Below are 22,302 nucleotides of genomic sequence, written 5' to 3' on the forward strand. Positions count from 1 at the left end.
CAATATGTCCTGCCACCTTCAAAGATCTAGGCATATGCACTCCCAGATCCCTATATTCCCGCATACTCTTTAGAACTGTGCCATTAAGTATATATTTCCTCTCACTGTTCCTTCTGCCAAAATGCATCACTTCCCACATATCAGTATTAAATTCCATCTGCCACCTTTCTGCCCATTCTGCTAGCCTATCTATGTCCTGTTGCAGGCAATTCATATCATACTCACTGTTTGCCTCACCTCCAAATTTGGTACCATCGGCAAATTTTGAGATTGTACTCTGTATTCCAAGATTCAAGTCATTTATATACAACAAAAAAAGCAGTGATTCCTTAGGGAACACCACATACTCCAGTTTGAAAAGCAACCATTTACTACGACTTGCTGTTTTCTGTCCTTCAGCCAATTTTTTATCCAATTGGACACTGACCCTCCTATGCCATGAGCCTCAATTTTGTTAACCAGCCTTTCATGTGGTAACTTATCAAATTCTTTCTTAAAATCCATATAAACAACATCCACCACATTCCCTTCATCAACCTTCTCTATTACTTCATCAAAGAATTCAATTAGATTAGTCAAGCATGATCTGCCTTTTACAAATCCATGCTGGCTATCCACAATTAATGCAAACCGCTTCAAGGGCCTGTTAATTTTGTCCCTGATTATTGTTTCTAAAACCTTACCCACCACTGATGTTAAACTAATTGGCCTGTAGTTGCTAGGACTGTCCTTACACCCTTTCTTAAATAAGGAATAGGAAGGGTGCAGTCACGATATTGGGGGTTTACTACAGGCCTCCCAACAGCCAGCGGGAGGTAGAGGAGCAGATATGTAGACAGATTTTGGAAAGATGTAAAGTTAGCAGGGTTGTAGTGGTGGGTGATTTTAACTTCCCCTATATTGACTGGGACTCACTTAGTGCGAGGGGCTTGGATGGGGAAGAATTTGTAAGGAGCATCCATGAGGGCTTCTTGAAACAATTCGTAGATAGTCCAACTAGGGATGGGGTCGTACTGGACCTGGTATTGGGGAATGAGCCCGGCCAGGTTTCAGTTTCAAAGTTTCAGTAGGGGAAAATTTCGGGAACAGTGACCATAATTCCATAAGTTTTAGGGTACTTGTGGATAAGGATAAGAGTAGTCCTCGGGTGAAGGTGCTAAATTGGGGGAAGGCTAATTATAACAATATTAGGCAGGAACTGAAGAATTTAGATTGGGGGCGGCTGTTTGAGGGTAAATCAACATCTGACATGTGGGAGTCTTTCAAACGTCAGTTGATTAGAATCCAGGACCAGCATGTTCCTGTGAGGAAGAAGGATAAGTTTGGCAAGTTTCAGGAACCTTGGATAACACGGGATATTGTGAGCCTCGTCAAAAAGAAAAAGGAAGCATTTGTAAGGGCTGGAAGGCTAGGATCAGATGAATCCCTTGAGGAATATAAAGACAGTAGGAAGGAACTTAAGCAAGGAGTCAGGAGGGCTAAAAGGGGTTATCAGAAGTCATTGGCAAACAGGATTAAGGAGAATCCCAAGGCTTTTTATACATATATAAAGAGCAAGAGGGTAACCAGGGAAAGGGTTAGCCCACTCAAGGACAGAGAAGGGAATCTATGTGCAGAGCCAGAGGAAATGGGCGAGGTACTAAAGGAGTACTTTGCATCAGTATTCACCAAGGAGAAGGACTTGGTGGATGATGAGCCCAGGGAAGGGAGTGTAGATAGTCTCAGTCATCTCATTATCAAAAAGGAGGAGGTGTTGGGTGTCGTGCAAAGCATTAAGGTAGATAAGTCCCCAGGGCCTGATGGGATCTACCCCAGAATACTGAGGGAGGCAAGGGAAGAAATTGTTGGGGCCTTGACAGAAATCTTTGCATCCTCATTGGCTACAGGTGAGGTCCTAGAGGACTGGAGAATAGCCAATGTTGTTCCTTTGTTTAAGAAGGGTAGCAAGGATAATCCAGGAAATTATAGGCCGGTGAGCCTTACATCAGTGGTAGGGAAATTATTAGAGAGGATTCTTCGGGACAGGATTTACTCCCATTTGGAAACAAATGGACTTATTAGCGAGAGGCAGCATGGTTTTGTGAAGGGGAGGTCGTGTCTCACTAATTTGATTGAGTTTTTTGAGGAAGTGACGAAGATGATTGATGAAGGAAGGGCAGTGGATGTTATCTATATGGACTTCAGTAAAGCCTTTGACAAGGTCCCTCATGGCAGACTGATACAAAAGGTGAAGTCACATGGGATCAGAGGAGAGCTGGCAAGATGGATACAGAACTGGCTCGATCATAGAAGACAGAGAGTAGCAGTGGAAGGGTGCTTTTCTGAATGGAGGGATGTGACTAGTGGCGTTCCGCAGGGATCAGTGCTGGGACCTTTGCTGTTTGTAGTATATATTAATGATTTGGAGGAAAATGTAGCTGGTCTGATTAGTAAGTTTGCGGACGACACAAAGGTTGGTGGAGTTGCGGATAGTGATAAGGATTGTCAGAGGTTACAGCAGGATATAGATCGGTTGGAGACTTGGGCGGAGAAATGGCAGATGGAGTTTAATCCGGACAAATGTGAGGTGATGCATTTTGGAAGGTCTAATGCAGGTGGGAAGTATACAGTAAATGGCAGAACCCTTAGGAGTATTGACAGGCAGAGAGATCTGGGTGTACAGGTCCACAGGTCACTGAAAGTGGCAACGCAAGTGGATAAGGTAGTCAAGAAGGCATACGGCATGCTTGCCTTCATCGGTCGGGGCATAGAGTATAAAAATAGGCAAGTCATGCTGCAGCTGTACAGAACTTTAGTTACGCCACACTGAGAATATTGCGTGCAATTCTGGTCGCCACACTACCAGAAGGATGTGGAGGCTTTGGAGAGGGTACAGAAGAGGTTTACCAGGATGTTGCCTGGTCTGGAGGGCATTAGCTATGAGGAGAGGCTGGATAAACTCGGATTGTTTTCACTGGAACGACGGAGGTGGAGGGGCGACATGATAGAGGTTTACAAAGTTATAAGCGGCACGGGCAGAGTGGATAATCAGAAGCTTTTTCCCAGGGTGGAAGAGTCAGTTACTAGGGGACATAGGTTTAAGGTGAGAGGGGCAAAGTTTAGAGGGGATGTGCGAGGCAAGTTCTTTACACAGAGGGTGGTGAGTGCCTGGAACTTGTTGCCGGGGGAGGTGGTGGAAGCAGGTACCATAGAGACGTTTAAGAGGCATCTTGACAAATGCATGAATAGGATGGGAATAGAGGGATACGGACCCCAGAAGTGCAGAAGGTTTTAGTTTAGGTAGGCATCAAGATTGGTGCAGGCTTGGAGGGCCGAATGGCCTGTTCCTGTGCTGTACTGTTCTTTGTTCTTTGATGTCACATTTGCCACTCTCCAATCCTCTGGCACCTCCCCTGTATTCAGGGAAGACTGAAAGATTATCCACTATCTCCACTATCACTATCTCCATTCCCAACATCCTTTAGCAACCTGGGATGTACGCCAAGTGACTTATCAACCCTAAGCATAGCCAACCTTTTTAATACCTCCCCATCTCATTTTTTATCCTATCCATTGCCTCGACTCTCTCTGCTTCTACTGATATTTTATCAGTCTCCATTTCCTTAGTGAACACTGATCCAAAGTACTCATTCAGTATATTAGCCTTGCCCTGTGCCTCTAGGCATATATTACCCTCTCTGTCCCTCATCGGCCGCATTCCTCCTCTTACTACTCGTGTACTATTTGCTTGTCGGTAAAAGATCTTTGGCTTCCCTTTTATGTTGACTGTCATTCTATTTTCATACTCTCTTTGCCAGTCTTATTTTCCTCTTCACCTCCCCTCTCAACTAATTGTATATGGCTTGGTTCTCACTTGATGAGTTCACCTGATATGCAACATACACCCTCTTTTTTTGTTTATCTCCATCTCACTCGTCAACCAAGGAGCCCTGTTCTTGGTTCCCCTACCTTTCATCCTTGTTAGAATGTTCCTAGCCTGTACCTGAAGCATCTCTTCCTTAAAGATAACCCATTGTTCCGATACAACTCTTGCTGCCAGTCTTTGGTTCCATTCTCCCTGGCTAGATCCTTTCTCATCACTTTGAAATTAGCCCTCTTCCATACTGGACATTCTACATCATTTTGTTCCTTGCTTTTCTCCACTGCTGGTCTAAACCTTATGATATGATGACCACTTTACCCAAGTGCTCCACCACAACACTTCGCCCACTTGGCCCTCCTCATTTCCCAGCACCAGATCCAGTAATGCCTCTTTTCTAGTTGGGCTGAAAACATACTGATCAAGGAAGTTCTCCCGAACACTTTTGAAGAATTCCTCCCCCTCCTTACCCTCTACTCTAAAATTATCCTAATCGATATTTGAGTAATTAAAGTCCTCCAATATCACCACTCTATAGTTCTTGCACATCTCTGTGATTTCCCTGTGGCTCTGCTCCTCTATCTCCCTCCCACTATTTAGAGGCCTATATACCCCCAGTAGCGTAATCATACCCTTTTTGCTCCTCAACTCTAAGCAAATACTGCTGAAATAGGTTTATCACAAAAAAAAACATTTTTAATAAGAGTATGTAGTTCACCACCCATGAGTAACTTAATTTTAAAACACTGAAAGTGACTTTAAAAAATGATACTGAACCATTTACTAGTTTCATTGGTGTACACTAGTTTGATGCTTAGTAAATCAAATAGTTTTTAATATTTAAAAGCTTTTAAAACATGTCTAACAATGCCTTTGTGCCTAAAAAAAAGTTTAATTTGAAGAGCCTTCTTGAATAATTGCAAACAGGTGCAATCAGCAGAAACTTGCCATGCTCATTATTTCATTCTGGGGAATGGCTGGTTTTGTGGGCAGGACCATCTTCCAGGGTGATATTTTTTAATCAGTGCTAAATATCGCAGAAACTCAATTTACAGTCATGTTAACTTGTGCTTAAAATTGATTGATTTTTTATGCGGGTTTGGCCGATTTCAAGGGAATTGTACTGGTAAAACCAGTGCAAAACAGCAAGAATCTAGGGCGATATGATTGTGAAGGATCAAAATTATTTGTGGAGTTAAAGTACCCCTTCTCAAAATTTCACTTCAAGCACTGCTGAATTCCTCTCTGTCTGGAAATGTTTCCAATTGCCTCTTGAACCCGTTTGTACTGCCTGCTTCAATGACATTGCCTGGTACCGTACATCACAACTCAGTGACTGTACAGTGTTGGTACTTTGTATTTCAGGAGACTGAGCTAGCTCCCTGATTTACTAAACTAAATCTGTCTCCTTCACTCCAGTGGCAGATTTGTAGACACACCAAAAACTCAAAGGAACCAGTGTACCAATGGCATTCCCTGTATATTTTGGAAAGAAGCACCAGTTTAAAAGCAGCTTTTTACTCTTTAGGTGGAAAAAAATTACTGAAAGCTTTTTTTCCCTTTCTAAATTCCTGATTTGTAGTCTGTTGTCCTTCTGTGACTGGTGGGCACAGCAGAGACTAGCCCCTTAACAAACTGTTCCAGTACAGCTACAACACTGGCATCTGCCCTGCAATGTGGAAAATTGCCCAGGTATGTCCTGTGCACAAAAATCAGGACAAATCCAACCCGGCCAATTACCGCCCCATCAGCCTACTCTCAATCATCAGTAAAGTGATGGAAAGTGTCATCAACAGTGCCATCAAGCGGCACTTGCTTAGCAATAACCTGCTCAGTGACGCTCAGTTTGGGTTCCGCCAGGGCCACTCAGCTCCTGACCTCATTACAGCCTTGGTTCAAACATGGACAAAAGAGCTGAACTCAAGAGGTGAGGTGAGCGTGACTGCCCTTGACATCAAGGCAGCATTTGACCGAGTATGGCATCAAGGAGCCCTAGCAAAACTGAAGTCAATGTGAATCGGGGGGAAACTGCTGGTTGGAGTCAGACCTAGCGCAAAGGAAGATGGTTGTGTTTGTTGGAGGTCAATCATCTGAGCTCCAGGACATCACTGCAGGAGCTCCTCAGGGTAGTGTCCTAGGCACAACCATCTTCAGCTGCTTCATCAATGACCTTCCTTCAATCAAAGGTCAGAAGTGGGGATGTTCGCTGATGATTGCACAATGTTCAGCACCATTCGCAACTCCTCAGATACAGAAGCAGTCCGTGTAGAAATGCAGCAAGACCTGGACAATATCCAGGCTTGGGCTGATAAGTGGCAAGTAACATTCACGCCACACAAGTGCCAGGCAATGACCATCTCCAACAAGAGAGAATCTAACCATCTCCCCTTGACATTCAACGGCATTACCATTGCTGAATCCCCCACTATCACCATCTTAGGGGCTACCATTGACCAGAAACTGAACTGGAGTAGCCAGATAAATACCATGCCTACAAGAGCAGGTCAGAGGCTAGGAATCCTGCGGCGAGTAACTCACCTCCTGGCTCCCCAAAGCCTGTCCACCATATACAAGGCACAAGGCAGGAGTGTGATGGAATACCCTCCACTTGATGGAGCTCCAACAATATTCAAGAAGCTCGATGCCATCCAGGATCAAGCAGCCCGCTTGATTGGCACCCCATCCACCACCTTCAACATTCACTCCCTCCAAACAGTTAACGTTTCAGGTCTGTGACCTTTCATCCTTTCAGTTCTGAAGAAGGGTCTCTGACCTGAAACGTTAACTCTGCTTCTTTCTGCACAGATGCTGCCAGACCTACTGAGTATTTCCAGCATTTCTTGATTTTATTTCAGATTTCCAGCATCTGCAGTATTTTGCTTTTATTTCATCCTATGAGTTGTGTTGCTCTAAAAAGGGGGCACTTTTGTTAGTTTTTTGAATGACACTGTGAGAACCCAGTGTCGCCTTATAGTTTAAAATTTTAACAAAGGCATCTGTCGGCCTTTGCCATCGGGGAACAACTTGGCAAGATAACATTGTGATCAGAGCAGCCTGAGCCGCCCCAGCTCCGCCCGGAATTCTCTCCGGCTTTTGGCTCCGACTCGAATTCCGGCTCCGGGTTTTCCTTCTCATCCGGGGCAGTGTTGCCAGCGCCGTGCCTCCTGCGCTAATGGCTGACTGCTGCTGAGGGAACAGGTAGAGCCGCAGAAACGCTTTTTATCGGCCTCCTCCCGGCCGCCTGGGTATAAAGGGCTCGGGAGTGCGAGGGGTCCACCGGCTGCCGAGTGGGCGGTCGGTAGTTGTCTTTGTTGGGCGGTCGAGCGCCTTGTTTTGCCGTTGCTAGGCCGCTGGTGATGGAGAGGCAGCAGCCAGAGCTCAGGTGAATGCGGGCAGCAGCTGGCGCTCGCTGCGGAGCTCGGGGGAAAGGTGCGGCCGGCCCCTGGTGTGGAGGGAGAGCGTCCGGTGTAGGAGTGAAAGGGGTGGGGGGAAGAGTGTCCGGTCCAGGAGCGAAGGGTGGGGGGTAGAAGAGGAAGTGTGTCCGGCCCAGGAGTGGTGGGCGGGGGGTGGGCTAATGCCTGCCCGGCCCTGAGTAAAGTGGGGGAGGGGGCGGCAAAGCGTGTCTGGCCCAGGAGTGATGTTGGGGAGGGAGGCGGTTAAAGAGAGTGTCCGACCCAGGAGTAGATGGGGGTGATGGGTTGAAGTGAGTCTCAAGCCCAGGATTGTTTGGGGGGGCTCTGACCTAGGTGTGATTGTTGGAAGGAGAGAGAGTGAGTGTCTGGATCAATAGTGATTGATTGGGAAGAGGGGACTGGGAGTCTGATCTACAAGTTGTAATGGGGGGAAGGGGGGCGTGGCGGCAGATGGAGAGGAGTGGGGAAGAGGGCAGAGGAGAGTTGTTTGGCACTGGGGGTGGTGTGGGTGGAAAAAGGAAGAAGCAGAAACTGACTGGGCCAGGAGTGTTGGGGATGGAGGAGTTGGAGGGGGTAAGGGTCAGCAAGTGCCTAGGCTTTGCTGCCTACCCCCAGGCCAATTGCACTCTATTGAGAGAATAATCCCAGCTCCTATTGGACATTTTTTGGAGGCTTTAAACAACTGATTTTGAATCATCACTGAAGTGCTTTCTAGTTTATTCTTTGTAGTATTATATTTTATGTTATAGGATCTTTTATGTACTTTGTGACATGTTTAGATTTATCTAAATCCACTAAATTGATCTTTACTTTAAAGGATCTCCCATGGTTTACTGGGTGATTCAGTACTCTATTTGGCTGCCTAACACTCGTAGCAAAAGCAGTTGCATTGGAATGAGTATAACTCTGGTGATCAAATAAAATGAAGTTTAACACTTCACAGAAAACAAGCTCATCTCAGGAGCACAGCTGCAAGTGAGTTCAGAATAAGATCTTCAGCTGCAAATTTGTATTTTACTGTGGTGCATGCTGTTTATTCCTGTAATACTGAAACTGTCTGTGTTTTGGGAAGTAATATCAGCCAGAGGACTGAGAATATATGTGGTGATTCCACTGAATTAAAAAAAATACACCCCGTGAACTCTGGCATAGCTTAGTTGAACCCGTGTAGCTGTTTCCAAAGCAGTGTGAGGCTGGATTTATACCTCATTCTTTGAGACATTCTCCTGTAGGATCTTTTTAACATAGTGTACTTAACAGTTTTGCATTATCGTTAAAGTTGAAATACAGCAGGACTTTCAAGACCAGGATCAACCTGACACTGAAGAAAACTACGGAGTCAGTTTTAGTCATCACACCTACAGAAGTTTAGCATGAGTACAAACACCACTTCATGCTGGTGCTAAACTTGTAGTACACTGAGTTATGCTGCCACCTTTGTATTGAAATACATTTAAATCACTACATTAATCCAAAAGTCAAAGGCTGTATAGAGTAATGTAAATAAAAGCAAAATACTGTAGATGCTGGAAATCTGAAATAAAAACAAAAAATGCTGGAAATACTCAGCAGTCTGGTAGTATCTGTGGAGAGAGAAGCAGAGTTAGGCAGATGAAAGGTCACTGACCTGAAATGTTAACTCTGCTTCTCTTTCCACATGCTGCCAAACCTGCTGAGTATTTCCAGCAGTTTTTGTTTGTTATGTATTGAATAATGGTTAGTTTCTCTACATTGCAGTTTATAAAGTAAGCATGAACAAAAACAAAAAGCAGAGTCAGCAGAAACTTTGCATTGGCATTGAATATAGTATATTGTTACTGCGCAAACACACTCACTCATGGGATAGATAATATATTGTGTCCCGCAGAATAAGCTGCCAAAATCGCAAATGGGTAATGATCAACCTCATGAGTCAAGATATTTTATTGTGCTGTTGACCACAGCCTGTTCAATTTATTTAACATTTGTATGTTTTCAACTATTTTTATAATTTTAGAAGATTGTTTGAAAGTCCTTTGTAATATGACTTAGTCATTGTAATATCATATCATTGTACTTTTATTTCCACTGATGTGTGATCCAGATTGTGTATTTACTAGTTCAGTAAGGCAAATAAACACACAATGGTGTAAGTAATTCTCTTATTGCTTACAACTGTTACCATAGCAATCAGCAGCGAGAGGGCACAGAATCCACAAAGCCTCCTTTTACAGAAATCCTTATGTATTTCTCAGACTTCTGTGGGAGCTACTTCTTGAAATGTCATATTTCTTTATAAATTGAGCTCATCTGAGATACTGATATTTTTGTATTCTAATTCACTAGGTGTATTGGCTCCAGTTGGTGTGCACCACAACTGTAGGATGTAGCATGAGAATTTGACTCTAGTTCTGTCATTCCTGTTCCTCTCATGGGCATTCTTATTCCTTAGAGTGTAATTAGGATGAAATCAAGATTCTCATGTGTAGTACATTGTAGTTTGTTCAGATTCTCTTTCCCTCTATTTTGAAATTACTTTTGTCCCCCCGCCCCTCCCCCAATGGTAAAGTACAATTGGTACATGACTAGAAATAGTTTTCTATGATTTGATTTAATTTATGAAATATTTATTATAGTGGCTGTAGGGTTTCATTTCTTCAACTTCCTCTTTCCAATAAAAAAAAATGTTTCAGTCCCACGAGTATAGCAGCAATATCTTTGAGCTGACATTTGATTTGTGTTGGAATAGCTCTGGGGTATTTGCTTCTGACAGGAAGATATAAGTTTGAATTTAAATTTTTACAGGTAGATCCAGTAGGAGCAACTGTAAATTAAGGGGAGTGTGTCTTAAGCAATATTGAGCCTCTCTGATAATCGACTATTGCTTATACACCCAAGGAAATCAGTAGAATAATGGGAAGCACTTTTTAAAAATCAAACATAAGGTTAGGATACCCTGATTTTTTTTTTATTCATTCATGGGATGTGGGCGTCGCTGGCCAGGCCAGCATTTATTGCCCATCCCTAATTGCCCTTGAGAAGGTGGTGGTGAGTGCCGCCTTGAACCGCTGCAGTCCATGTGGGGTAGGTACACCCACAGTGCTGTTAGGAAGGGAGTTCCAGGATTTTGACCCAGCGACAGTGAAGGGACGACGATATAGTTCCAAGTCACGATGGTGTGTGACTTGGAGGGGAACTTGCAGGTGGTGGTGTTCCCATGTATGTGCTGCCCTTGTCCTTCTAGTTGGCAGAGGTCGCGGGTTTGGAAGGTGCTGTCTAAGGAGCCTTGGTGCATTGCTGCAGTGCATCTTGTAGATTGTACACACTGCTGCCACTGTGCGTTGGTGGCGGAGGGAGTGAATGTTTGTAGATGGGGTGCCAATCAAGCGGGCTGCTTTGTCCTGGATGGTGTCGAGCTTCTTGAGTGTTGTTGGAGCTGCAGCCATCCAGGCAAGTGGAGAGTATTCCATCACACTCCTAACTTGTGCCTTGTAGATGGTGGATAGACTTTGGGGAGTCAGGAGGTGAGTTACTCACCTCAGGATTCCTAGCCTCTGACCTGCTCTTGTAGCCATGGTATTTATATGGCTGCTCCAGTTCAGTTTCTGGTCAATGGTAGCCCCTAGGATGTTGATAGTGGGGGATTCAGCGATGGTAATGCCGTTGAATGTCAAGGGGAGATGGTTAGATTCTTTCTTGTTGGAGATGGTCATTGCCTGGCACTTGTGTGGCGCGAATGTTACTTGCCACTTATCAGCCCAAGCCTGGATATTGTCCAGGTCTTGCTGCATTTCTACATGGACTGCTTCAGTATCTGAGGAGTCACGAATGGTGCTGAACGTTGTGCAATCATCAGCGAACATCCCCACTTCTGACCTTATGATTGAAGGAAGGTCATTGATGAAGCAGCTGACGATGTTTGGGCTGAGGCCACTACCCTGAGGAACTCCTGCAGTGATGTCCTGGAGCTCAGATGATTGACCTCCAACAACCACAACCATCTTCCTTTGCGCTAGGTATGACTCCAGCCAGCGGAGGGTTTTCCCCCTGATTCCCATTGACCTCAGTTTCGCTAGGGCTCCTTGATGCCATACTCAGTCAAATGCTGCCTTGATGTCAAGGGCAGTCACTCTCACTTCACCTCTTGAGTTCAGCTCTTTTGTCCATGTTTGAACCAAGGCTGTGATGAGGTCAGGAGCTGAGTGGCCCTGCTTGATGGCACTGCTGATGGCTCAGTTTAGAAATGCACCACCCGATGTGGAACATAACTTTACAGACTGGGAATGTACTGTACCAGGTTCAGACCCTAGCCTCTGTTGAGTTAATTATCTTAGCGTTGTCGGGATCCAACAATTGATTTCGGCAAGCAAAAGGGTTCCACCTCTTGATTGCTTTTGAGTGACTTCTTCCCCTCTATCTCTTGAGTCATACAGGAAGCTCTGACTTTGGATTCCCCCTCATGGGAATGGACACAAACCATCTCTTTAAAGGCAGCCCATTGTTCTGTAACAGTTCTGCCTGCCAAACTTTGATTCCAGTTTACCCGGGACAGATCCATTCTCAACCCACCGAAATTGGCCCTCCTCCAATTCTGTATTTTTACTCTAGATTATTCCTTGTCCTTTTCCATACTAATCTAAACCTCATTGTACTGTGATCACTGTTCCCCAAATGTTCCACAATGGATATTTGATCCAGTTGACTTACCACATTCCTTAGAACTGTATCCAGCAATGCCTCCTTCCTTGTCGAGCTGGAAACATATTAATCAAGAATATTCTCCTGAACGTACTTAAGAAACTCTTCTCCCTCTCTGCCCTTTACACTATTATCCCAGCCTATATTTAGACTGCCCTCAATGCAGCCCAGCCTCTACCAGTCATGGATGAGCTGGACATACAGCCAACCAAATCGGAACTCAGTGATGCCATTGATTCCCTAGCCAGCGGAAAAGCCCCTGGGAAGGACAGCATTACCCCTGAAATAATCAAGAGTGCCAAGCCTACTATACTCTCAGCACTACATGAACTGCTATGCCTGTGCTGGGACGAGGGAGCAGTACCCCAGGACATGCGCGATGCCAACATCATCACCCTCTATAAAAACCAAGGTGACCGCGGTGACTGCAACAACTACCGTGGAATCTCCCTGCTCAGCATAGTGGGGAAAGTCTTTGCTCGAGTCGCTCTGAACAGGCTCCACAAGCTGGCCGAGCGCGTCTACCCTGAGGCACAGTGTGGCTTTCGTGCAGAGAGATCGACCATTGACATGCTGTTCTCCCTTCGTCAGATACAGGAGAAATGCCGTGAACAACAGATGCCCCTCTACATTGCTTTCATTGATCTCACCAAAGCCTTTGACCTCGTCAGCAGACGTGGTCTCTTCAGACTACTAGAAAAGATCGGATGTCCACCAAAGCTACTAAGTATCATCACCTCATTCCATGACAATATGAAAGGCACAATTCAACATGGTGGCTCCTCATCAGAGCCCTTTCCTATCCTGAGTGGTGTGAAACAGGGCTGTGTTCTCGCACCCACACTTTTTGGGATTTTCTTCTCCCTGCTGCTTTCACATGCGTTCAAGTCCTCTGAAGAAGGAATTTTCCTCCACACAAGATCAGGGGGCAGGTTGTTCAACCTTGCCCATCTAAGAGCGAAGTCCAAAGTACGGAAAGTCCTCATCAGAGAACTCCTCTTTGCTGACGATGCTGCTTTAACATCTCACACTGAAGAGTGCCTGCAGAGTCTCATCGACAGGTTTGCGTCTGCCTGCAATGAATTTGGCCTAACCATCAGCCTCAAGAAAATGAACATCATGGGGCAGGACGTCAGAAATGCTCCATCCATCAATATTGGCGACCACGCTCTGGAAGTGGTTCAAGAGTTCACCTACCTAGGCTCAACTATCACCAGTAACCTGTCTCTAGATGCAGAAATCAACAAGCGCATGGGTAAGGCTTCCACTGCTATGTCCAGACTGGCCAAGAGAGTGTGGGAAAATGGCGCACTGACACGGAACACAAAAGTCCGAGTGTATCAGGCCTGTGTCCTCAGTACCTTGCTCTACGGCAGCGAGGCCTGGACAACGTATGCCAGCCAAGAGCGACGTCTCAATTCATTCCATCTTCGCTGCCTTCGGAGAATACTTGGCATCAGGTGGCAGGACTATATCTCCAACACAGAAGTCCTTGAAGCGGCCAACACCCCCAGCTTATACACACTACTGAGTCAGCGGCGCTTGAGATGGCTTGGCCATGTGAGCCGCATGGAAGATGGCAGGATCCCCAAAGACACATTGTACAGCGAGCTCGCCACTGGTATCAGACCCACCGGCCGTCCATGTCTCCGCTATAAAGACGTCTGCAAACGCGACATGAAATCGTGTGACATTGATCACAAGTCGTGGGAGTCAGTTGCCAGCATTCGCCAGAGCTGGCGGGCAGCCATAAAGACAGGGCTAAATTGTGGCGAGTCGAAGAGACTTAGTAGTTGGCAGGAAAAAAGACAGAGGCGCAAGGGGAGAGCCAACTGTGCAACAGCCCCGACAAACAAATTTCTCTGCAGCACCTGTGGAAGAGCCTGTCACTCCAGAATTATAGCCACTCCAGGCGCTGCTTCACAAACCACTGACCACCTCCGGCGCGTATCCATTGTCTCTCGAGATAAGGAGGCCCAAAAGAATATTTAGATAATTGAAGTCCCCCATTATCACTACGCTATGGTCTTGCATCTCTGTAATTTCCCTTTAAATTTGCTCCTCGACATCTTTCCCACAGGCTGGTGGCCTATAGAATACATTTAGTAGTGTATTGGCACTTCTGTTGTTAAATCTAACCAAATAGATTCTGTTCCTGGCAGCTCCAGGACATCCTCTCTCTCCAGCATTATAATCTCTTCAATCAATACTGCCACCTCCCACCCCCCCCCCCCCGCCCGGTCTTTCCTGAACACGTTGTATCCAGGAATATTTAGTACCCCATCCTGCCTTTTCTTGAGCCAGGTCTTTGTTATCGCCGCAACATCATACTCCGATGTGGTTATTTGCGCCTGCAGCTCACCAACCTTATTTATCACGCTTCTTGCTTTTACACACTGTAAAACTAATTTAGACCTCTTTGTATTTTCTTAGTCTGACACCACCTAATGCCTTACTATTTCTTACTGTAGTGCTATTTGTCTCTCCCAATCCTTTGTACACCTTGTTTTTCTTTTCTAATGCTGCATCCTCGTTCCTATTCTCCTGCCACGTTAGTTTAAACCCTCCCTAATAGCACCTAGCAGACTGCTGTGCAAGGACATTGGTCCTGTCTCTGTTGAGATGATACCCATTCAGTCTGTACTGGTCCCACCTCCCCAGAATCAGTCCCAAAGTCCCAGGAATCTAAAGCCCACCCCTCTGCTTCATCTCTCCAGCCATGCATTCATCAGCTCAGTTCTCCTGTTTCTATAGTCACTAGTACGTGGCACTGGGAGCAATCCAAAGATTTCTACTCTTGAGGTCCTGCTTATTAGTCTCTTTCCTAGCTCCCTAAAATCTGCCTTCAGGGCCTCATCCCTCTTTATACCTACGTCATGGTACTGATATGGACAACAACCTCTGGCTGTTCACCCTTTCTCTGCAGAAGCTCAGTGACATGCTTGACCCTGGTGACAGAAGCAACACACCATCCTGGAATCACATCTCTAGCTGCAGAAAGCTTGTCGTTTTCCCTAACTATTGAATCTCCTTTCACTATTGCTTTCCCAGTCATCATCCTGTTCCCCTGGACAGCTGAGACACCCATGGTGCCATGGACTTTGCTGCAGCTGTATTCTCCACAGGAACCATCACCCTCACCAGTATTCAGAACTGAATACTGGTTAGACAGCGAGATGCACTTAAGTGACTCCTGTACTACTTAGTGGATTCCTGTACTATGTGCCTGGTCCTCCTTGATGGTCCAGCAGTCACCCATTCCCTCTCTGCTTGTGCTCTCAAGCTGTGCGTGATCACCTCCTGAAACGTGCTTGTCACAAAACTTAGTCTCGCAGATGTACCACAGTGACGCCAACTGCTGTTCAAGCTCCGAAACCTCTAGTTGACGACACCTCCTGCACCTTTAGTTGTCCAAGACATGGGAAATGTGTTCCTGAGTTCCCACATGAAACAGGATGTGCATTCCACAGGACTGAAGTGCCCTGCCATGCCTCTGTTTATGAGACTATTAACTAACTGAGTTTTTAAAGTTTTCTTTCATGGGATGTGGGTGTCACTGGCAAGGCTAGCATTTGTTGCCCATCTCAAATTGCGCTTGACATCTTAATGGTGTACAAAACCATTTCAGAGGGCATTTTAAGAGTCAGCCACATCCCTGTGGGTCTGGAGTCACATGCAGACAAGACCAGGTAAGGATGGCAGATTTCCTTCCCTAAAGGACAATAGTGAACCAGATGGGTTTTTACAACAATTGATAGTTTCATGGCACTGTTACAAGACTAGCTTTCAATTCCAGATTTTTTATTAATTAATTGAATTTAAATTCCACCAGCTGTCATTGTGGCATTTGCACCAGTTACCTGGGCCTCTGGATTATTAATTCATTTACGTTACCACTATGCCACCATCTCTCTCAAACTAAAGACTGAAAAAAACACTTACAACAGCTCTCCAATCAGCTTCTTTCCTTTTTTTAAACCCCTCTCCCTGCTGCTTGCACTCTTTGCATCTGGGCTTTCCAATTCTTCAACGAATTGATCAGATGCTAAAAGTGCTAAATGGAAGGATACTTAATCCATATACTTGCCTTAAAAGCCTCCGGTTCTGCTGCTTCTCCCCTATGTTGATTATGCTGTTACTCTGACTTGGCTTTTTGATTTCATCTGTTTGATTTAGCTCCTGCTCCTTTATATCTGGCCTCCGATTTCCTGTTGCGCTCTTTGAATCTTCACCCTGCTCCTCCTTTAATAAAAACAGAAAATTGCTATAAAAACTCAGCAGGTCTGACAGCATCTGTGGAGATAAAAACGGAGTTAACTTTTCAGGTCAATGACCTTTCATTAGAATGGGAAAAGTTAGAAATATAATAGGTTTTAAGCAAGTGAAAGGGAGAAGGTGGGGGAAAAGAAGAAATGAGAAGGTCTGTGATGGGGTGGAAGACAGGAGAGATTAAATACCAGAAGGGTTGGTGGTGCAAACCTAAAGGGAGTGGTAATGGTACATGGGTAATGGAGCTGGACATTACACCTGAAGTGCTCTAACCTGCAAGCCTACAGACCAGGTGCTGGAAGGTGGGATTAGGTTGGGCGGCTACTTTTTTCAGCCGGTGCAGAATGCCCTCCTACAGTGCTGTAACTTTTCTATGGGACAAGTAAAGGAACTAAAGAAGAAGTGTGAATGGCAGAATGGTGAGCAATTGCCATCTGAAAGCAAAAACAAGAGTAAAACCAAAACCCATGAAGAGAGAGGAAACAAATGGGGGCGGAGGTTATGGTCTGAAATTGTTGAATTCAATGTTGAGTCTGGAAGACTGTAAAATGCCTAATTGAAATATGAGATGCTGTTCCTTGAGCTTACGTTGAGCTTCATTGGAGCACTTCAGGAGGCTGAGAGCAGAGAGTTCAGCATGAGAGCAATATGGAGAATTAAAATGACAGGCGACCGGAAACTCGGGTTCATGCTTACAGACTGGATGCAAAGTGGTCAACCAATCTGCATTTGGTCTCCCTAGTGTAGAACAGACCGCATTGTGAGCAGGGCAAGATCAGGAAACGGCGCCAATACAGTCCTCAATGCAACAGAAAAAGAGGTGAGGGAGGGGGCCTGAGTCGGTCTGGAACAAGTAATGTTCCACATATCCCACTACTTCCAGCTCCTCCTTATCCAGCCTCCCATCTCCTGTGCTTTTTGAATTTCTGGTCTTTTCCCTGTTCTCTCCAGCCTCTAATCTCTTGGTGCGCTTTTTGAGTCTCTGCCCGTTCCTGCTCCTTTATATCAGATCTTCGTTTTCCTGATGCACTTTTTGAATCTCTGCTCTGCTCCCACTCGTTTGTATCCGGTCTCCAATCTCTTGGCTCACTTTTTGGAACCATACTTTAACATGGATCTTTGCTTTCAAGATATGAAGGAAGAAAGGACTTTCAGTTAAGTGCATACAGCTGCTTAATTCTATATAAAAGTATAGATGTCTTTAGTGAATAAATACATTAAAGCTATTATGTTCTGTTAGTTAATAAAATAAATCCTGATACAACTGTTTGTCAAAATGTATTGCAATATTGCAGCACTATTATGTGGTTTATTTTTAACTCATTGCTATAATATGCCTGTCAATCAAATATTATGAACACTAAGAAAGCAACACATTCCTATTATATAGATTAATACACCCTGGTGTTTCTTCTAAGGTAATAAAATATTTCAGAATTGAAATATAACAATTGATAAATCATGACATCTCAAACCTGTGTTACCGCAGTGTGGACTGTTTGTTGTCTGATGTATAATAGTATACTTTGCTTTTAACTCCTTTACACTTAAATATTACACAAGTCCGTTATTACTGGGATAACCCCATATAAATTGTGGCAATATCTTGGTGACATCACAAAAGTTTTTTCTAATCAGTCACTCAAACCCAAGGATGATTGGCATGGAAAAACATAAATTTATATTACTGTGGTACTTTTCTGAATCTGACCTGAAGCACATTGTTAGAACAGAGTATAGGGAGCTTTGCTTTGAATGTGGCTAGGAGTTTACTGATACTAGGTGCCTTAAATAGAAAAGTGTTCTTTTCCCCATTATTGACATGCGTCATAATGATGAACACAAAAAACTTTTTAAAAGAAGATTTCTTTCAGTCTTTATTTTTTCCCCTATCACTGAGGCTATAATACGTTTGTAAAAATTTTAGATGGAAGTAGAGGTTTTTTATTTTACTTATGTGGATTTAGTGATCTGAATTCCTAGAGTAAATTATATATAGAATTTTGATGATTGGAAGTGAGTAATATGGCTTAAAATTATTCCAGGGATACAGATTACCTTGCAAGCCATGGAAGGAAAGTGTAAGTTTAAGCAGTCAGTTTATACAAGATTTATTTCAACCACTAAAGAATACTGCAGTGAAATTGCAATTTTTTAATTTGAAATTTTGCCAAAATGCCATTAATTTCTAATGCCTGAACTGAATTGTGGACACAAAATAAAACTACATTACCTGATGTTATATCCATGGTAAATTTAAAATCCATTATGATGTAATTTTATTGGATGGAACTCATTATCAAGGTTGTGTAAAGATTCAGTGCTTGACCGATACATAGTCCTCATGGAACAATGTCCTGTCTTCACACTGAGGACACCTTCCATTGTGTGTATGTGGCGCTACCACTGTGCTGAGTGGGATAGATAAAGAACACTCAAAACTAGGTATCAGTTAGGTGCTGCGGCCGATCAGCAGCAACAGAATTGTTTTCCACCACAATCTGTAACCTCATAGTCTGACGAGTTATGTGCATGCTAAACAGCATGCAATTAATACATACAAGAAATTCACAGCCATCTGATCAGGACAAAGCTTTGTAACCCTGCCACATGCATTCCCAAAAGGTGGTTGATGCTAACGCACAAGGTTCCCTCTAAATTTTGTTTGGAGTGCACGGGCGACTTGTTTAAGTGTGCGGCTGCACATGCGCAGTATTTTAAAGGGGCCGGCTTGGCCTGCGCAGGGACTTTTGAGCTGCTGCATGGCCGCAGAGCTTAGATGGAATATTGCTTAAGCAGCTAAGAAAGAGGTGGTTCTATGAGCATCCCTATCCTCCAAGATGGCAGAGCCCAGCAGGAGCATAAAAGACAAGGCAAAGCATTTGCATCCATCTCTGGCCAGAAGTGCCGAATGGATGATTCTTTTTGTCATTATCTTGATCCCACCATCACAGATACCAGTCTAAAGCCAAATCGATTCACTTCACCTGACAGCTGAATGTACTGAATACAGCCAAGGGCCCTGACAACGTCCTGGCTCCAGAACTAACCATGCCCCTCGTCAAAATCTTGGAAACCACCATCACCCGACCCCCCCCCCCCCCCCCCCCCTTTTTTTACTTAACAGCATTGTGCAAATACATTCCCTACACGGATTGCAGTTATTCAAGTGTAAGACCTGCCACCACCTTGTCAAGGGCAACTAAGGACGGGCAATAAATGCCAGCAATACCCATATCCCAAGAATTTTAAAATGCTGAGCTTTGCTGATGTGCAATCTTTAACATAGAGTGTGAATGTTTAGCACCATTGTTTGGGGAAAAATAAACTTAACTGATTTCACCTTTTCTTTTAAATTGGCAAAATAATGCTTAAAGGGTTGTAAGTTACAAAATATTGTTTTAGCTTTATATTTTTGAACATGAATATTTTTCAAATATTTCCACAACTGTTTGCTAGGAAAGGGGTCAACTTTGGAAAGCAATAGTTTTTCTGTTAAATACTGTGCAACTTACTGTCTGCATCCTACATTAGTGGCTAGATAATGCAGCCAAGAACCCATCATATTATAAATGACATTCTGCATTTAACCTTATGTAGACGAACCTTAGTGAAGATTTTTAGGATTATTAATTGATTTAGTCGGTGATATATTGCTATTAGTTTGTATTTAGTCGACTAATTGAGTTTAGCATAAGATTGATGAGTGTTAAATCTCTTTTACAGGTTGCTCACTGGCAAGAACAATTCTGTGCATTGAATTTTATCGCAACGCACAATGTCAAAGTTAAAAAGTTCTGAATCGGTTAAAGTGGTTGTGCGATGTCGACCAATGAACGAGAAGGAAATTGCAGGTGGCTATGGAAGAATTGTTGATATAGATGCAAAATTGGGTCAGATTTTGGTGAAAAACCCCAAAGGAGGTCCAAGTGAATTACCCAAGACTTTCACATTTGATGCTGTGTATGACTACAATTCTAAACAAGTAGAACTGTATGATGAAACCTTTCGGCCTCTTGTGGAATCGGTTCTGCTGGGTTTTAATGGGACGATTTTTGCTTATGGACAGACTGGAACAGGGAAAACTTACACCATGGAGGGACTCCGCACAGACCCTGAAAGAAGAGGTGTCATCCCAAATTCCTTCGAACATATATTCACACACATTTCTCGATCACAAAATCAGCAATACTTGGTAAGGGCATCATATCTGGAGATTTACCAAGAGGAAATAAAGGATTTACTAGCTAAAGATCAAACTAAAAGGTTGGAGCTAAAGGAGAGGCCAGACACTGGTGTATACGTCAAAGACTTGTCTTCCTTTGTGACAAAAAATGTGAAAGAAATTGAACACGTTATGAATGTTGGCAATCAGAATCGGTCTGTTGGTGCCACAAACATGAATGAACACAGCTCTCGTTCCCATGCCATATTTGTTATAACCGTTGAATGCAGTGAAATTGGACTTGATGGAGAGAACCATATCCGTGTCGGAAAGTTGAATTTAGTAGACCTTGCTGGCAGTGAAAGACAAGCGAAAACTGGAGCTCAAGGGGAACGGTTAAAAGAAGCAACAAAAATTAACCTTTCTCTCTCCGCACTGGGCAATGTGATATCTGCACTTGTGGATGGTAAAAGCACTCATATTCCCTACAGGGATTCAAAGCTAACTCGATTGCTTCAGGACTCATTGGGAGGGAATGCCAAAACTGTTATGGTGGCAAATATTGGTCCAGCTTCCTATAACTGTGAAGAGACACTTACAACACTACGATATGCAAATCGTGCCAAGAACATTAAGAATAAACCTCGAGTAAATGAAGATCCCAAAGATGCACTTTTGAGAGAGTTTCAGGAAGAGATAGCTCGGCTGAAAGCTCAACTGGCAAAACGGGGTGTGGGCAAGAGGAAGAAGAAGAATCGAAGGAGGCAGGGGGGAGAAGGAGAGGAGGATATAGAAGATGATGATGGTGATGCAGAAGATGATGAAGGAATGAAAAATGAACCTGAATACTGGAGGGAACAACAGGAAAAGCTAGAGAGAGAGAAGAAAGCCATTCTAGATGACCACAGCTTAGTGGCAGATGAGAAACAGAAGTTGTTGCGTGAAAAGGAGAAAAAGATGGGAGATGTGCGGAGAGAGCGGGAAGCTTCTGAGACTCTTGCTACTAAAATTAAGGTGTAGTAAAGTATTGCATGAATTATTGGTTAACCTTAATTGTCATAGGTAATACTTTGAAGCTTGATTTATATGGTTAATTTGAAAATACTTCAATTGAAATGGCAAAAACTGTATGAAGTGACTTGCTATAGCTTGTACTGTGTTGTGCCAAGTATAATGTTTGGCATGCAGTTATCAATTGGGGTTCAATACAGTCTCATAAACTCTGTCCTTTGAAAAGAAGATGTTACAATACTACTCCCAAGTCAACGGGGAATCAGGAAATGGAGCCAGTATATTGGTTTGAAATGTATTTCCATTTTCTGCGTAAATAGGGTATAAGTCAGATTTTTTTTATTCGTTCTTGGGATGTGGGCATTGCTGGCTAGGCCAGCATTTATTGCCCATCCCTAATTGCCCTTAAGATGGTGGTGGTGAGCAGCCGCCTTGAACTGCTGAAGTCCGTGTGGGGTAGGTACACCCATAGTGCTGTTAGGAAGGGAGTTCCAGGATTTTGACCCAGCGACAGTGAAGGAACGGCGATATAGATCCAAGTCAGGGTGGTGTGTGGCTTAGAGGGGAGCTTGCAGGTGGTAGTGTTCCCTTGCATCTGCTGCCCTTGTTCTTCTAGGTGGTAGAAGTCGGGGATTTGGAAGGTGCTGTCTCAGGAGCCTTGGTGCGTTGCTACAGTGCATCTTGTAGATGGTACACACTGCTGCCACTGTGTGTCGGTGGAGGGAGTGAATGTTGAAGATGGTGGATGGGGTGCCAGTCAAGCAGGCTGCTTTGTCCTCGATGGTGTTGAGCTTTTTGAGTGTTGTTGGAGCTGCACCCATCCAGGCAAGTGGAGAATATTCCATCGCAATCCTGACCTGTGCCTTGTAGATGGTGGACAGGCTTTGGGGAGTCAGGCGGTGAGTTAC

The 22,302-nt window shown here is 44.1% G+C and overlaps 1 protein-coding gene across 5 annotated transcripts in view; it reads left to right on the plus strand.

Moving 5' to 3' along the window:
- The first annotated feature begins 6,997 nt into the window (after positions 1 to 6,997).
- The window catches only part of LOC137378191 (kinesin-like protein KIF3B), a 52,112-nt gene continuing 36,807 nt past the window's right edge, over positions 6,998 to 22,302 (plus strand). For 2 of the 5 annotated variants that reach the window (XM_068048359.1, XM_068048363.1), the window contains exons 1-2: positions 7,001 to 7,057; positions 19,945 to 21,397. In XM_068048359.1, coding sequence (XP_067904460.1) covers positions 19,997 to 21,397 — 1,401 coding nt within the window. In that variant the 5' untranslated portion in view covers positions 7,001 to 7,057; positions 19,945 to 19,996. Of the gene's footprint in view, positions 7,058 to 7,092; positions 7,242 to 8,089; positions 8,248 to 19,944; positions 21,398 to 22,302 lie in introns of those variants that run through there. The other 3 variants (XM_068048360.1, XM_068048361.1, XM_068048362.1) reach the window with 3 other exon arrangements.

The sequence above is a fragment of the Heterodontus francisci genome, chromosome 16 (assembly GCF_036365525.1).
Source record: "Heterodontus francisci isolate sHetFra1 chromosome 16, sHetFra1.hap1, whole genome shotgun sequence".
NCBI classification, from domain to species: domain Eukaryota; kingdom Metazoa; phylum Chordata; class Chondrichthyes; order Heterodontiformes; family Heterodontidae; genus Heterodontus; species Heterodontus francisci.